The 18588-nt window shown below is 39.8% G+C and overlaps 1 protein-coding gene across 1 annotated transcript; it reads left to right on the top strand.

The window, feature by feature from the left end:
* Positions 1 to 16390: 16390 nt before the first annotated feature.
* Positions 16391 to 18345, top strand: LOC125570306 (EGF-containing fibulin-like extracellular matrix protein 1). Its single transcript, XM_048731852.1, has 4 exons — positions 16391 to 16624; positions 17026 to 17143; positions 17322 to 17444; positions 17970 to 18345. The coding sequence occupies exons 1-4, from the start codon at positions 16391 to 16393 to the stop codon at positions 18239 to 18241; spliced, it is 747 nt and encodes a 248-aa protein (XP_048587809.1). The 3' UTR covers positions 18242 to 18345.
* Positions 18346 to 18588: the final 243 nt, after the last annotated feature.

The raw sequence follows: 18588 nt of genomic DNA, 5'->3' as shown, positions 1-18588 counted from the left end.
TTTCCGTGATTCGTGAAAACACCTTTATCTAACTCAGTGATCCAAGAAAGTGCGAAAACTTGGTTCGTGATTCGTGATTGCTACCCCCCTGTTTGAACAACTTATAAATTATTGATAAAAGCTTTTTATACAATTATTGTTGAGTAAAACAAGTTTGCTTAGTGTATCCATATTGAAGTCAGGGTTAAGAAGCTGTCACGGATAAGTTAAAGAAGAAATGCTATGACTTTACCAATATCGATTCTTCTTCTTGGTCTCGTGGCAAGAATTTGCAACACTCAAGGTAATATTTTCGGCAAAACTTTTCTAGACGAAAAACGAGGAAACTTTAGAAAGTTAACAAATTAGAAAGTTAACAAATTATCGATAATTAGATAAGGACTAAAATGGTGACTATAGGCTTTTCAAAGTAAAGTGAATGTTCTGCCCTGAACGTCTGGCTTTTTAAGTTCCCAGATTGCACTAGAAGAGTGGTTTAAACTATGTGTAAACAAGGAACTTGATTAAATTTTTTTTGGCCAAACCTTTTCTAGACGAAAAAAGGAGACGAATCCTTTAGAAATACTTTCGTCATCCGATTATCAATAACTAGTGATGGTGACATTAGGCTTTTCAATGTAAAGGGAACGTTCTGCTCTGTATGTTTTACTTTGTAAATTCCCAGAGGGCACTGGAAAAGTATGCGTAACTATTGAAAATACTGCAAGAGAAGCACTGCTACCCGAGAAAAAAACTTGTCCTCGTCATGGGAGTCACGGCAATATCAAACTTTTAATTAGTTTCTCGATACAATATTGCGTAAAAAGAGTGGCTTTCTTAGAAATTGCTTTTCTTTTCAATCGCATTTAAGAGTTTTCTCTTTTCAATATTATAAGATTTTTCGGAGGCTTATCATAGCAGCATAACATTGATTTTGCTCTTTGTAATGTTTATAAGAGTTACTCAGCTCAGTGAATACATAATTAATGTCACTCTTTTGAAGTCAGAAGAAGAAAGAAAGAAAATAAAAAATCCGAAAGACATGACGTTCAGCTAAATACCGTTATAGGCCTCTGTGTTCTAATTTTTTTTAACTCGAATAGGGGAGCGTAATAGATAGATGTTTTTTTTCAATTCTCCGTTTCCCTGTTTTTTTTTTTTTTTTATCTAGAAGTTTGGGGCCCTTCAAAAGTATCAGATGCGTGATCCGTGATCGGACCCCAATTTGCTCGTGACCCGTGATTGAGCACACTTCTTTTGCGTGAATCGTGATTTCAAACCTCGAAATTCGTGAAACGTGACGACCGATCTATTATCATACAAAATATAACCCCTTTGCGCCATTTTGTGATTGCATTGCATTGTCTGTGTAATTAGTTTTTATCGCTATTTGTTGATATTTAATTTTTTTCCCTATCATTTCGACGCTATTTTCAACACATTATTTCCGTGATTCGTGGAAACACCTTTATCTAACTCAGTGATCCAAGAAAGTGCGAAAACTTGGTCCGTGATTCGTGATTCGATTGCTACCCCCCTGTTTGTACAATTGATTTATTATTGAAAAAAGCCACATATGCAATTATTGTTTAGCAAAACATTAGAAATCCTTTCGTCATAAAATTATCAATAACTAGTGATGGTGACTTTACGCTTTTCAATGTAAAGGGAACGTTCTGCTCTGTATGTTTTTCTTTGCAAATTCCCAGAGAGCACTAGAAGAGTAGGTTAAATGCGAAATTATTAAAAACACTGCAAGAGAAGCACAACTACCCGAGAAAAAACTTGTGCTCGCCATGGGAGTTACGGCAATCTGAAACTTTTAATTAGTTTCTCGATAAAATATTGCGAAAAAAGAGTGGCTAACTTAGAAAGTGTTACGGTTATTTTGTTGTGCTTCTTAGGGGAAAAGGGGCTCAATAGAGAGAGAGGGTTATTGGAATATTCTGGCTTCTAAAGGGGCTTGAAAGAGATCGAGGGAAGCACTTTTAGAATAGAGCCTTGCAGTGGGAATAAATTAGGAATAGTTTATTGCTTGTACTCACTTTGTCAATCCTTTTTCAGATCCCTGCCGCAACATGCATTTTCCTACTCCGCTAGAGGACCACGCCCTCTTTAACCACACCCTTCAGAATATAACTGATATATCAGTGTGGAACTGCCAAGTAAAGTGCTATGTGAACCAAGCATGTCGTGCTGTGAATTATAAGAAAGGCGCGAATCTCGGGAGCTGTGAACTGCTGTCCGCCAAAGCTGGATCCTTCCCTATAGATCTGCTAAAGCTCCCAGGATTCGACTACTACGGCCCCAATGTATGTCCAAACAACCTCATACGCGCTTGATGTAAAGTGGTTGTTACAGAAACTTATAACCTCTGGGATGTTTACTGTAATTTTCTGGGGGAGCGAAGCATTTACCCATTTAAGCAAAGCATTTAATAGGCCCTTTGATACAAATTCATTTGAGGCAAAATATGGCGCTAGATAAGCGATGCCTTACGTTTTTTAACCCTTTACCTACAAATTCATTTTTAAGGCGCTTCATTGCACCCGTCCTAATAAAGGCACAGTTTTACGATCTGCTTAAATTTAATTAATTGATTATCTGTTTATTAAAACGCTCCACCGTTCGCGTCGCATCTATGCTAAGTCTACGAAGTTTATGCTGGAGTCACCAAATTTAGACTGACCTGAGTATCAGGCCCTCCTATGTTTCTATCGCGCCAGCAAGACAAGGGCCTGATACAATTACTGTTCAAATCGCATGTTCTCATGCCGGATTCCGGCATGGCTCCTGATTAGTCAAAAGAACAAAGGGCACTCGAATGGGACGCGCTGATTGGTTCAGCTATATATAGTACCCTAACCCGTCGACTGCTCGTTCTCAGAGTAAAGGCGGACTCCAAACGTGCTTTTGACCTTGCGTTAGCAGAATAAGAGAAATCGTTTTCTATAACATTTAAAAATTACATTTTCCTCTCCTCGTCTTCTCCGGAAAAATTCCGCCTGATACTCATGTTAGATGCTCAAGTGTCTTATCCAGGCCGGCTATTGTGTGTATTTATTTCTTATTGGTATCGTTTTTCGAAGCGAAGATCTACTAGTTATATCAAAGGCGCTGGATGTCATAGAAGCTGCTTAATACTACGGACACCATTAGAAGTAGCTATCAAAACCAGGAGCCGAATATTCGGGAAATTTGTCTGTGAGAGCACGAAGAATGCTTATTGTTTGCGGCACTTCCCGCGAGTTGTTGATTGAGTGAGCTTATCAATTAATGGCATTTGTGTTCAAGCAGCGGTTTGTCTATTTAGACGAAAAGCATGTAGTAAATTGGTGATGTGAATATCCTGTAGTAATTTCGTGATGTGTGTATCTACGGTCATATACTTAAACCGTAAATCTTCTGAGCCGTGAACTATCTGTGCGTTTCAAATCATTTAGCATAAAGTTACCCTCACCCGGGTTCGTCGTTACTAAAATTATTACCCTTGCATAAACACCAATGTAGTTTTGTTTTACATAAATGCTGTTTATAATTTGATTTGGGCATTTGATTGTGCCACCATGCGAGTCATTGGAAAATTGACAGCCGACGTATTTTGACAGTGGCCTGAAAAGGGGCGGCAGGCGTCGCGTCTAGTATTTGTGTCAGGTGTACTTTTATTTTTCCTCTCCAACTTTTGAAAAATAAAATCGCCTGATACTCATGCTACATTTAGACAATAGCTAGGCTAAGGCTAGTAGAAATGCTATTTTTTCCTTTTTCTTAGGAGGTTTGCGTTCCAAATCCTTGTCCCTCGAGCAACATGACCTGTCTTGAGTTAAAGGGGACTCCAAGATACAGATGTGAGTGTCCACAAGGATACACCGGTATCGCATGTGAAACAGGTAAAAGCGGTCTTATGAGATCATAGAATACTGTATATAGAACATCACTAAAGCTATTTTTGTGTTTTTACGTAGATATTGATGAATGCTCTTCTGGAAGCAACAATTGTCATCTGGACGCTACTTGTGTAAACACCATTGGCTCCTTCGCATGCACATGTAAACCTGGGTTTACAGGAGACGGAATAAACTGCGCAGGTAATGAAAACCACCAACCGATATTAGTGATGATATTACATGTACACCTGGTTATAAAAGTTCTACAACTATTAATAGAAGATAAATGTTAACCCTTTTCGGACTGGGCTATTTTGAGCTGTCTGTGACTGTTTACCTCCGTATTTCATGAACCGCTTGGGCTATGTCCATCAAACCTACAGACAATAATCACCAGTATGCAAAGAAACGTCACGCTACATTTTGGGTGTCGTCCAATCAATTATGACGTCACAATAAACGTCATAATACGACGTCTAGATATTCTTTCAAATATTGCCAAAATTATTATTTACATCATTTAGATAGCCTCTTAGCTTCTATGGTTCAGAAGTTACAGCAATTTACAGCTTAAAGAGCCCCCCCTCCCGCAGTCGGAATAGGGTTAATGCGTAGGCACAGACGAAAGTAATCTTGTAGTCGATATAATTTTTTAGTTTTATAACATTTTGCGTTGAAGGTTTTTGCATTTTACTTTAAGACTACATTTTGCGTTGAAAGTTATTACGCGTTAAAATAAATGAATGTTAGTACATTTTAATTTTGTTGTTCTTACGTAGATATTGACGAATGAGATATTTCGGTAAATTTAACTGTGAGAGAAATTTCATAGTTCCCACTATTCATGACTGTGTACTTGTGATTGACAGATTGCGCTATGGGTATGGAATCGGGCGCTATAAGTGACTCTGCAATCACTGCATCGAGCTACTTAGAAACCCTGCGACCTTCAAATGGCCGCCTTAATCACGCAAGCGTATGGGCGTCAGCATCTCAGAGCCCTGAAGAGTACCTCCAAATCGACCTGGGGCGTGCGACAACACTCACCAAGGTGGCCACTCAAGGAAACGCGATTCGGTATGAGTGGACGAAGAGCTACAAGATCAGCTACAGCACCGATCTATCCACCTGGAAACTGTACCGCGAGGGAGAACAAGAAAAGGTACGAGTCGGGGGCTGATCTAGCTTTTTGCTAAGGGAAAAGTAAAGACACCATCATGTACTTACTATTGCAACCATGATTTAAAAAAAGAAGCCAAAAAACTTGTATTTTAAGGTGGCGCGCCGGAGGTTGTTGTGGCTAAACAGCTTTTACCAAGTTCCCTATTGAAGACTCATTTTTGTCGCGATTTGTTTAGATTTTATTGAGACATCTATGCTTTATTAGATTCCGCTAGATTCACTTTTCTTGCAAGTAAAATTTCTATTTTTCATGCAAGTTAAATGGAAGCAATATATATATTAAAATAAAAATCTCGAAATCTGCGCGATGATTTTTTTTCTTAATTCACACAAACTAACACCTAACAATTCTCCAAAGCACACGAATTTTTGGCTTAAAACTGACCTGTCAAACTTCGCGATTGATGAATATTTATATCTTCGCCAAAATTGTCGTCGCAATCTTTGATAAAATAAGTGCACTCTTACAAAGATCCATCCCCGAACTTACGCCCCCTGCTAAGTCCACACCCTAAGGCAACTTGTGTGAGAGGGTCAAGAGGACCAGTGTTACACAAGAATTAATTCCAGATAGTCAATTTGAGAGTATTTTTGTATTATAATCTGAAAACTAGGGAAAATATTGTTTTTCAACATTTGGCCACAAGCCGTGCATCTTTTAAACTATTACCCGACCCTATGGCTAAAATAGTCGAGTGTGCGTTTATGAGAAATTAAAATCAAAAGTTGAGTATCTGGACGCTCTTCAAACGAAGCCCACGCCAGCGCCATACATGGTAATCGACGAGCTACCTTCTGAGGAGGCTAGATATTTTCAAGGGCACAAAACAGACCTCAGACCTCAGACAGACTATTTATCCTCAAAATATTTGTTCCGCCGCCCGCAAATTTGTGGAGTCGGGCTAGTCGTGCTTGGAACTTTCAACTCTATGATTGTTAACTCTTTCAACTCTAAGACACATTTCACAGCATCTCGTGCCCATAAATGTACAATAAGAGTCGAGCACTTGCCTTGCAAATTAAACAATAAAAGGATGTGTTGGGTTTGGCTTTGATTGATGTTTTGTTCTCTATTCCAGGTGTTCCCCGGGAACACAGACAGGGACACTGTTGTCTACCGAGTGTTGGCACAGCCCATTGTTACACGTGGCATCCGGATCATCGTGGTAACTTTCCAGCACCGGCCTGCTTTGAGGGTGGAGGTCTACGAATGCATGTGAACATCCCTGCCTGTTATACAAGATAAATCTAGCTGTGACAGTTAACAACAAATAGTTCACCGATTCGACTTCTTGTGTCTTTCGGACCGACTCGCAAAATATCACGTTAAATTTACTCTTGCGCCTTCAAAATCAATTACCAATACCAGGATCAGTTGAAGTAAATTTATATCTCCTTAGTAGTAAGATATGTGTGAATTCGTACTGTACTCGATTTCATGTTTAAACGCTAAGATAACAGTTTCCCTCGAAACGTCGATTTGGCGAGTGTTTTGTTAGACTTCATGGTGAGTGGCAAATCAAAAGTGGCGTCACCAACCGACAAGCCGCTCAGCCAATAGAAGCCAGGGCAAGAGGCTCGGGGAAGGGATCCGCCACTATCGAAATGAGTGGGTGATAACTACGACGGATTATTTTCATTGGTGACTATGAAAATATTGAGAGTCTCTTTAATGGCCATGATCAGGGAGTAGGATGAAAGCCTTTTATAACCATGCACAGAAAGTATTTTATTCGGTGGCTGGAGTGAAATGTCTTGTTCTCATTTTCTTGTATAATCAAGACTGATTGATTGAGTTATTAGCAGATTTGAATTGATTGGCTAGATGTACTTTGTTTTATACGACGGTAAAGCATAGCTCTGATTAATGCCGGGTGCACACTAGTGACATAACGACATGAGCGCGCGCACTCTTAGCTTAGTATGTTCAAGTGTGAATGGTTTGACATTTTGACAAAAGGCCGAGATAACGAAAGAAAATTACGACATAATAAAAAAAACCCTGTGTACACCAGGCATAAGTGAGCTCTTCCCAACACTAGCTTGTAAAGTAAGAAAACAGTTAAATTAGTTTGGCGCTATAGGCGGCCCGAATTGGATTTTGGGTTGCCTGTGTTATGAGGCTAGTGAGTTATGAGGCTAGGTTACCCATGTATAGTGTGGAACCAACCTCGTCTTCAGGGTCTTCTGAGTAATTTTCAATTAAACGTGCTACCCAAGCTTCTCGCTTCAAGCTTCAATCACGTCCCTGCCTCAATAAATTTTAAAACAAGTCAGAAGAAAAAGTACCAAGGAGGGATATTACTGTATACAGCAAGAAATTATGCCTAGAACGCACAGATTCACACGCCAACCAATCGGCGCAAATGACAATCGAATTCGCCGTTCCATGCATGATGTGTTCCTACTAGCCAACTAGCCCGACTTCATGCTGAACTGAGCGTCTAGTTGTTGCATGAAACAAATATCTGTTGAGTATACGGCAGCGTGTAAATCCTTTAATAAACTTATTGCACCAGAACAGTGCTCTAAATCTTATCTAGATTGGTCACTTTCGATTAATAGCCGCTCTCGAATACACAACGCACTCGTGGACTTTCCTCGCCAAAACGTCGTTATCCTTCTCGACTTTTCTTGAAACAGGGGACTTGGAAGTTTAAAGGGCCGGTAAAACATCCAGAGAATTAGAGAATGTTTAATACCCGGGCTGGGAGAGGGGAGAAAATATATCGACTCAGGACGACCCAAGCTCTTATCTGCCTTCTCCACTTAATGTTAGAAGCCCTAGATAAGGGGAACTGTGCCGTAATGCTATTTTTCGCGGACTTTTGTCAGGGTTTCGATCTGATCGACCACAAAAACCTTATCGAAAATCTCTCTAATATGGTTAGATGCGAGTTTGTTGCGGCGGGTTGTTCCATTTTTGCTGGGACGATCCCAGGTAACGCGAATCGGAACAGCTTGTCCTCAGTCTCGTGTTCTTTAAGGAGGCATACCACAGGGTACTCGGTTAGGGCCAATTTTGTATGGTTAATGTCATCCTTGGGCCCACGCGTTAAATTTGTTGATGATTTGTCTATTATGGAAATACTTCCTAGGAATTCACCATCAGTTTTGAATTTCCTTGTCGACGATATCAAAGCTTGCGCGTGTGTAAATAATATGCGCCTTATATTGTAACCTGAAATATCCATCATTTTCATCCATCCGGTTTTGCAGACCCTATGATGGCGTTTCGTTGTTGGGTTTCCTGTGGTAAACGGTAAATAAAAAGACCCCCGTCACATTTAGACCCCCCTTCGACTGAGAAAAAAAATGGCAAGTTTTCCCAAAATAAGCTCTGGTTAACTTCGGTAAGCTTGAAGCATAGAGGTTTCTTATGTTATGTAAACCAACATATCAAAAAGTGTTTTTTTTTTCTACTGGATTCGTCTTCAAGATATGAGGCTTGAAGAGCAATTTTCAAAGGTTCAAAGTATAAATTCTCCTCGTTTTTAGGGAGAACTCGGGCCCTGATCAGAAATTAAGCCAACTTTAAAATTTGGAATTAAGCTTTTGGTCAGAGGAACCTCTTGTATGCGGGATCTTGAGCTTATATAATGAGAATTGGAAAATTTCATGCCATTGTTTTGCTTTGTCGCCCCCCCCCCCCCTTCATTTAGAATACTGCACTTGGAGCTTTACTTGATGAGTCCCCACATGAGTTTTATTTTCTAGCTAATAAGCTGCTTTTTCAACCTGTGAGAATTGCGCAATGCGCAAAAGACGTCGTATTTAATATCTTATTCCTCTACACCAAATGCTATCTTTTTGGGTGTAGAGGATATAGGCTAGCAAAGAAAAAAAATGTCACAGTTGAGCTGAAACCGTGATAGAATATAGGAAAACTTTAAATATATTTCATATAATGGTAAATTCGCTGTTACACACAAAATATGCCACAATGTTAGTACAGTCAAGAGAGCATAAGATCCCTATTCGCACAAATATCATCGAAAATTTTATTCTAGCATCAAGGATACAGACAGTTGCAGTGTATTAATGGTATGTAGTACTTCGAGGATTGCAAGATTTCGAAAACGTTTAAAAATGAGACTTCATTCAAAATTGAGAGCGGAAAACCTACTGCTTCAAACACTGTTTCCGCTCTAACTTGCTGCCTCTTCGTAGTTTTTTTAACATTAATTATCTTCCTAGTGGTCAAACGAAATCTGTAAGTTAGACATTAGATACGATATTGATTTTTGTGAATATTCCGGTGAATTGAAAATGAATCCAAGAAAATACATTTCATAAAACTATCCTTGTAGCGAGGGGATGCATTTTTGTGATGATCAAAGCCAGCAAGCTGAAGTATCTGAACTTTTGTAATAGCGAGAAAATAACGAGTGATACATTACTGTACTTCTTTGATGATGTTTCTAGACATTTCTATAACTATTAAGTATATTATACAAGCTGGAGTCAGGATTTGAATCAAACGCTGTATCACAGCCATTTTACATGATCTCATTTCATTCCTATCGAGTTGGCAAAACAACAACACGCAACCCGCAGGGGTGTAGGACAAAATAAAAGGAGCAAATCCTCACGCGCAGTGGTGGGGTGGTTGTTACTAAAAATAGCCAGATTCGGAATCGACATGGCGCGCGGGTAATACCGGTACAGTTGGTACAGTTTAATTGTTTTCATTTTTCATGCCAATTATTTCATTGTAAGTGCTTTATTTTATAGGTAAGTACAAAATAAACAATAAGATCTACTGTATTTATGCAGAGGCTTATAAGTAGGGGCAATCATCTGTATTATATAAGTGTCACGGCGTTTTCGAGGATCAGGCTATATTGAGACGCGCGCGCATGAACGGGCCAATCAGCTACTTTGACGTTGGTAGCCCACGCGAGTGACGTGAGGCTGCACGCGCAAATTGCAGTTAGGAAGAATATTTTTTTATCCATTTTCCGCCGGTTTTGTTTGTTTAACAAAAGAATTCAAAGTCTTAGGTAGGGTTGGATTCATATAAAAAAGAGAGAGCAACAAAAGTCAAAGTACCGAAGAGAGAACAAAGTTTTTTGTCTAAGACTGAGCGTGCAGTTGAGCTCAGCCCAAACGTCAACACAAAGGTCGAACCTGATTGGCTCATCGGCGCGTCTAAAAATAGCCTGATCCTAGGAAACGCCGTGACACCTATATAGTACCAGAACATGGGGAAGTTGATTGCCCTTACTTATGAGCCCTTGATTTATGCCATCATACTGTTTGTATAGAACATCAAACACAACAGAATCCTCTAGTTCTTATTGCATTAAAATGCTTTATTAAAGAATATGACATTCAAGAAGAGCTAGAGAATTTATCTAAGAAAGAAAAAAAACAATCAACAAATCAAAGGAAGTGTTATTGTTAGCAACAAAAAGTTTTATATCGCTATGGTATTTCGAGTTTCACCAGGTTTCACCAGGAGGACACTGTTTATATCAAAATTTATTCAAACCTCAGATCTAGAGTGGACAACGTAAATATAGGCAATTGAGAATTGACCTCTAGTTCATTCCTGAGTGCACAGAGTATTTTAAGGCTTTAAAACAGGCTATATCTGACTACAGTAGTTTGGATTAGTCGAGTCTCCCGCTCTCGTGTGGAATCGAAAATCCTCCTTAAAGAATCCAATTTGAGTACTTACGACTTTCCTCAGCGACATTATAGATGGAAAAGCTTTGATTGCATTTCTAGTAATGACATTGTCAATTTTGCCTTTTCAACTTCACAAATGCAAGCGAGTCTCCGGTGAGATTTCAAATCCATATATGGCGGACTGTCAGCTGGAGAAGCCTTACCAAGAATCGGAGCTCGGGCTTCCTGTGCATTGCGCAAATTTGCAGAATTGTATTTTATGACTGGGTTACGACAGGTATCCCGGTATGCAAAATCATTTATTTACATCCCACATGAAGATACTTTGCGATGGGCTTTCGTATCTAAATTGCGTTTACGAAAGAGTGTTCGAGTGAGTGATGGTGACCCACCAAGATAACTCTTTGGCTTATGCTTCGCATAGCCACAGGAATAACAAAAAAAAATAATAATAAAGGGGGGGGGGGGGGGGGAGAGGAAGGGGAGCGAGTATGACCCAGACGAATGAAAGGCTATTGTCACTGTAGATGTTATGTTGTGACGTATATATACATACACTATACATAATGCGTGAGTGCAGGTGTTCATATAACAGTGCTCAATACATAGGTGTATTGAGCACTGTTATATGAACGCCTGCACTCACGCATTATCATAGCTCCAAGTTTCAGCTTGTCGAGCACTCTACGGCTACCCATAATGGAAAAATTCAGCATCAACTACTCGTCCAAGAATATCCCACTACCATCACGTAATGACTACCTTCAACGCCTCATCGAAAAGACCGAGCACTTTTTACGCAGAATGCGCTGGAAAGCCCACTTCTTTGTCAACTCCGATCCCACTTCGTCTTCAAAAGAAACGTACGGCTTTAAATCGACCAAAAACCCTCCTCCTATTGATGAATTAAAAGACTTTGAAGACGACATGCTGAAAATGATCCAGTCCGTAAAATTCAAAGAAGCGAGCAGCCCATTCCTCAAAAAACTAAAAGAAGACAGCGACCGCATAAAAAATAAACCGACCTGCAGACTCATCAACCCTACCAAGTCCGAAATAGGCAAGATCAGCAAAAGTATCCTCGACCGCATCAACACCACCATCGCAACAAAACGTAACTTTCACCAATGGAAAAGCACTGAAGCCGTAATCGACTGGTTCACATTAACAAAGAACAAGACAGCATCCAACTTTATATGTTTCGACATAGTGGAATTCTACCCATCCATCAGCCAAGAACTCCTAAACAAAGCCCTCGACTTCGCCGCTAACTACGACTGCATCACCGCTGAAGAAAAAAAACATCATAACTCACGCCAAGAGCTCTATCCTAGTTCACAACCAAACACCCTGGCACAAAAAAGGCAACTCGACATTCGAAGTGACACTGGGAAGCTACGACGGCGCTGAAACATGCGAACTTGTAGGCAACTTCCTCCTCTCCCAACTCCAAGACCTTAACATCAACGTAGGACTCTACCGCGACGACGCCATCACAAGCGCCACACCTAAAAACAAAGAAAATATCAAAAAAGAACTATGCCGCATCTTCAAAAACAACGGACTGCGAATCACCATAGAAGCCAACAAGCGAGTAGTCAACTTCCTAGACGTCACATTCGACCTGAACCGCAACACCTACCAGCCTTTCACCAAACCGAACGCCCCACTAACAGTACGTCCACCGCGAGAGCAACCACCCACCTACCATCACAAAGAATATCCCTGCCAGTATCAACAAACGCTTATCTACACTATCATCAGACAAAGAAACCTTCAACCAAGCCGCCCCGCCATACCAGAAAGCACTCGACGAAAGTGGATATAACTACACGCTGCACTACGATCCAAACACCACAAACAAACGCAAGAACCGCCAGCGCAACATCATCATCTGGTACAACCCACCTTTTAGCAAGAACACAAGCACCAACATCAGCCACAAATTCCTCTCACTCATAGACAAGCATTTCCCTAAAGACCACAAACTCAGAAAAATCTTCAACCGGAACACAACCAAAATCAGTTATAGCTGCATAAGCAACACCAAGCAGATAATTGACAGCCACAACAAACGCATAATCGCCTCATCAATAACAACCGAAGACGCCCCCACCTCCCTCGCCACCGCCAATAACAAAACATGCAACTGCAGACAAAAGAACACGTACCCCCTTGACGGAAACTGCCTCCAATCATCTGTTATCTACCAAGCCACTGTAACAAGAAAGGACAACAACACCTCCAAAACCTACGTAGAACTAACCGAGAACGAATTCAAGACAAGATATAGAAACCACACCGCCTCATTCCGACACGCTAAACACAGAAACTCGACCGAACTAAGCAAGTACATATGGAGCCTTAAAGACAACGACATAGAACACTTTATTTCATGGAAAATCCTGTCATCTCACTCCACCTACAACAGCTCTAGCAAAAGATGTAATCTCTGCCTCAAAGAAAAACTTATCATTATCCGCCAACCCAAGCTATCAACTTTAAACAAGCGTAACGAGCTAGTGTCTTCGTGCCGCCACAGGAACAAAGCCTTGTTATGCAACAGCTGAACTATTCAATTTCATCATAACAGCCATTCAAATTTCACGCCCTATTTTCATGTTAATTTTATACACAGATAGTATATAAGTGATGGTAGTAATATATTCTTAATTAATCTCCTGATGAGTGGGCAACCACGAAACAGGCTTGTAGAGATGAAACGGTAGTTCGCGTGTTTTTTTCCTAATATATATATATATATATATATATATATATATATATATATATATATATATATATATAGTCATTCACCTGTTTTCCGTTTGTCTCTCCTGTTAACTTAGATCTCCTTAACAACCGCATTTAAAATTCAAATTTGATTATTGTTTTTGCGTGTTGACCTGCGCTAAAAGATATGAAATAATAATGGAAATTTAGTTTAGACTATCGGGACTAGAACAAGTCATCTGGTAGAGGGAGTACAGTCAAATATATGGAAAGACAATGATCTCGCTTCTTCTTTTTTATGTTATGGCGGGAATGTGCTTCAGCAAAGGTATGTACGGACAGTAGATATTTTTTTATATTTCTGAGGTGCTCAAGTTCGATAAAACTCGGGTAATATTTGGTAGAGTCGATACGAGCTCTATCTGATTAAGGGTAGAGAAAGCTCTTTTTCTTCCTAATTTCCGTTTTGCTATTTTTTGTTAAGGTATTCTCAGGAATTTAGGATCATATAAAGAGAAGCAAACTAAAGATGAATAAGTGTCGGAATTTAAAGCAATATACATACACGCTCAACTACTTTCTTCCTTTTTGTTTAAGTACAAAAAAAATCTTTCGTTTTAGTCCTTATGTAAACTATTCAGTATATCAACCGAACTGTTTGAACCAAAAATCGAGCCATTGACATTGTCTTAGTATTCCAAAACTTTGGCATTTTCTGTATACAATTGTGTTCACCATTGTTGAAGTCTTTCCAAATCGTGCACAACATTTGAGTTGTTTGTATTCATATTAAGAAAAATTTCTGTAAAATTACTTATTATTAAAAATAAACCCTATTCAGACTCGCCTTTTAGGCAATTATTTAGATATACTAGAATCAACCTTTTAACTCATTTAAGACAAATTTAATTTATTATTTTGTAAGAATTAATTTACTCCATTTTCAGTCCAACATCTTCGATCATCAATTTTTTATGAATTATGTATTTCTCTTAAAAAACAAAAACAAAAAAAAAGATTCTAACAAAAAATACAAGTTAAACTCGTAAAATAAACAATTATTGCATAAATATGTGCTTCAAAAGTATTAGCAGTAAACTTAGTGTCTGTTTTGACAGAGAGCAAAATGTACCCCTCTCCTTAAAAAAATCCTTTGTATAAACTTTTTGACGCATTTTTGAACTGTACCCTTTTCGCATCGATGTTCTGAATGACAGTTGTCATTTAATGACATGATCTGTAGATGGACAATAACAGCGTCGATTCAGGGGTTGGGCCTCAAATTTTGATTCAGGGTTTAGGGGAAGGACTTATTTTTTGAACACTAGGTATTCTTATCAATTTCCGGCCTCCTAAAAGTCTGGAATTTTTCTGGTAAGAACCACCTACAAAATTTATAAATAAATTTGATGCGCCTTCTGCTTGCACTTTCATGACTTGTGTTTCGCTGGCGTTGAAAGCCATTATCCCCTAAAGAGTGGTACTTTTTTATATTTTGCAGTTTTGGTTTCATTAACCTCCAACTTTCATCACTGAATTTGCGAATTTTAATTCATGTCGAAGTCCCCCTCCGCACTAACTTTTCAGATTGGCTGAATAAGAAGATAGATGTAAAAAAATGACTTCAGTTCGAAAGGAGGTAACGACCCTATTTCCATTTACATAGGTTTTAACAATAATGACAATTTCATATATAAGAAAAAAATGGCAAAATGTCAAGGAGGAGCCTGCCACTAGACCCTCAGTATTTACACCCCTGAAACATTGGGCTCGAAACAGCACTACTCCTGACTTGGTGGTGTTTAAGGCCAGCTCCGCCGCCCCTTCATGAGCATGTCAAAGTCATTCCCCCCTCCCCCCCCTCACACACAACAATTTGACGTGGGGAGGGGAGGGGGCGACGTCTGCGACATTCAGGCCATATTCTGGTTAACAAATATAAAGCATGTATTTTTATTCTTGGCAAAGTTCTCTATCCCCTATTTGTACTGCACAGATTATTCGTTATAGTATAATAGGGTTTATTAAATAATAGGGTTTATTAAATGTGTGGGCGTTTATTACATTTGCGGGCTCTTTACCCGTACGGTTATAGAATTTGCTGGTGCTAATGGAAGAACGTGCCGTACGTAGAGCATCTTAAGACTAGAGTATAATTTCAATAAACTGACCAATACGCTTTTTTGCTTTTTTGTCTTTGGTTCTGGGGGAGGGCCTTAATTTTTGGGCCCGTTGGGGGGAGGAGTTTTTGTGCTCAAGATTGGGGGGGGGGGGGGGTCGAAATATTTGAACCAGAAACTTTCGACTTTGCAGCCTCAACCCCACCCCACCCCTCACCCCCCCCCCCCACCCCCGTAAACCTCCTGTAAACGTTTACCTGAAATTTGCTTTTACAAATTTTTGCTTTTACAATTTTCATCCAGGGGCAACCCAGTTCTCAGATGGGATTGTCCTGAGTGGAAATCTGCCACCTTCGTCAATTTCCTCATGTAACTAGACGTTCCTAGCCAACCCGGGCTTTTATTTTCTCCATTAACGTAGCCAAAAGGGCATTAAGGGAAACCGTAAGGATCGACTCGACTCATGCAAAATCGAACAAGTCTTGACTCGAGTAAGGCCTTGTTTTTCGCTCATCCAGATTGCCTCGCTGCCCTTTCTCAACAGTTAAAATAGAATTCTTTGAACTTAGTGGGTCGAACATTTACTGAGATAATTAAATAAATTGAAAACTGTCGGGCATTTAGTCCATTTAGGACCTTACCCGGCCGTCGGGCATATACAAGGTACCTTTTCAACCTTGTGTTGATTCATACCTTCTCTACACCACGCCTACGCAGACCATCTAGTTTTTCTACAGCTTGCCTGTAGTCTTTCTAGTTATACCATGTCGGGCATATAGCCACTACGGTCTTTAAACGGTTTTTTTAAGCGTTCCTTTCCGGTCACACTTTGTCTTTTTTTCAGACTCCTGCCGCAACATGCATTTTCCTTCTCCCCTAGAGGACTATGCCCTCTTTAACCACACCCTTCAGAATATAACTGACATATCAGTGGAAAACTGTCAAGTAAAGTGCTATGTGAACCAAGCATGTCGTGCTGTGAACTATAAGAAAGGCGCGAATCTCGGGAGCTGTGAACTGCTGTCTGCCAAAGCTGGATCCTTCCCTATAGATCTGCTAAAGTTCCCAGGATTCGACTACTACGGCCCCAATGTATGTCTAAACAACCTCATGCGTGCTTGATGTAAAGTGGTTGTTACAGAAACTTATAAGCTTTAGGATTCTTACTGTATTTGCTTAAGAATTAACCTTTTATACAAGAAAGGGGCGAATATCGGGAGGTGTAAACTGCTGTCCGCCAAAGCTGAATATTTCCCTAATGTAAAGATTTGCTGAAATTCCAAGAAATTTGTTACTGCAACACACAAGTATTTCTGCAACAATCGAGCACAGGAGGCATTAACTCCTAAAAATAACAGTTACGCAAAGCCCCTTCGAATCAAGTCAATCACTGTATGAGAAAAAGGGAATTCATGAATGATAAAGCACCTTGCGTTAATTTTTCAGAAATCATAAGCTCGAGTTGAACACCGCATTATTTTATTTTTTTTTAGGAGATATGTGTCCCGAATCCTTGTCCATCTGCCAACATGACCTGCGTTGAGTTAAAGGGGACTCCAAGATACAGATGTGAGTGTCCGCAGGGATACACCGGTGCCGCATGTGAAACAGGTATGCAACGATACTCTTTGATACAAATACCAAGGTAACTGAAATTGAGGCCGTTCTGTAAATATATGCTTAGCGAAAGTCTGACCATTACCACGTCTCGGTAATATTTAGCGAGTTTCAAAGAGGTGTACATTAATTTCACATACGATTGAATCTGCAAAGTGTTATCAACACTCAGATATCGACGAATGCTCTACTGGAAGTCACAACTGTCACGCAAACGCCACTTGCAGCAACATCGCGGGCTCCTTCACATGCCTTTGCAAGCCCGGGTATACCGGCAAAGGAACAAGTTGTACAGGTAGGGGTTACATCGACAAGAAAGTAAATCAGTTCGATGCGCAACTATGTAATAATAAAGACGTGATAAAGACCTGCTTATTGCCCCTACCCTTTATTTGCCTGATGCTGGAACACTTGAGACGAGTAACCTCTAGACGCCATCCGTTCACGGTGAAGTTCATTTGTATTTTAAGTATGGTATGAAGTTTAAAGAAAGGCAAAAATTGTCAAAATTCTTTTATATAAATTGTGGTGCACCCATTATAGACCCCCTCCCCCCTCAGCCCAATTTTCTGAACATGATTTTAATTCCTCTGGTTCACTAGGGCACACTAGTACGCATATTGACCGTGCCATAAATGGTCGAATACCTCCGTTCAAGGGGAAACCCATTTGTTTTTAAAGAATTTTATGAGGTCTATAGACATGATTTTTAAAATCCCCTCTAATATGTTTTTCATATTGGTGTAACCAACTTATTTTCCCTTATCTAGATTTTTAGATTTTCTCGACTTTGTTTCTTTTTACTTCTACTTTTCTTTAGAGCTCACTAGCGCGCATCTTGGGTGTTATAAAGACACAAATGACCGTGCCATAGATGGTCAAGTACGCGGGGTTGATTCATTCTTGGGATGCTTTCACTACGCTAGCAGCCGAGATTACAGTGTCTTCGCGATGCAGTACCGTACCCAGTGCTTCACCGGTCCGCTCGCGCACGTGACCTATAGCAAGTACGGCCCTTCATCTGCTTGCAATAATGGCACCGGGGGAACCTGGGCTAATGACGTCTATTCAATAGTCCTGGTCGCAAAGTAATAAAATTCAAGATCAGTCGTGATCCAATTCTCTGGAACCCACTACCAAACTACCGCACCGCTGCTGAAAGTATCCATAAATGGTCACTCGAAAAAAAAAAAAAAGAGAGAGAAAGAAACAGGCTACGGGCCAGATAGTCAAACGTTTGTATGCAGGCAGGCAGATTGATTGATTCACCTTTATTTTACTGCGGTAGTTTTATAAGTTCGAAAACTTCTTTGCATGAAAGCCGTAACAAGGTTAAACCCTAAAATAGATACATAATTAAATGCCACTATAATATAAACAAAATATATGCAAAAATTAGTGGGTAGTCTGGTGCATATAGGAAAGCTTAGATTTGAATA

The sequence above is a fragment of the Nematostella vectensis genome, chromosome 8 (assembly GCF_932526225.1).
Source record: "Nematostella vectensis chromosome 8, jaNemVect1.1, whole genome shotgun sequence".
NCBI classification, from domain to species: Eukaryota; Metazoa; Cnidaria; class Anthozoa; order Actiniaria; family Edwardsiidae; genus Nematostella; species Nematostella vectensis.
The sequence above is the reverse complement of the archived record's forward strand: the minus strand, read 5'-3'. Positions and strand labels throughout refer to the sequence as shown.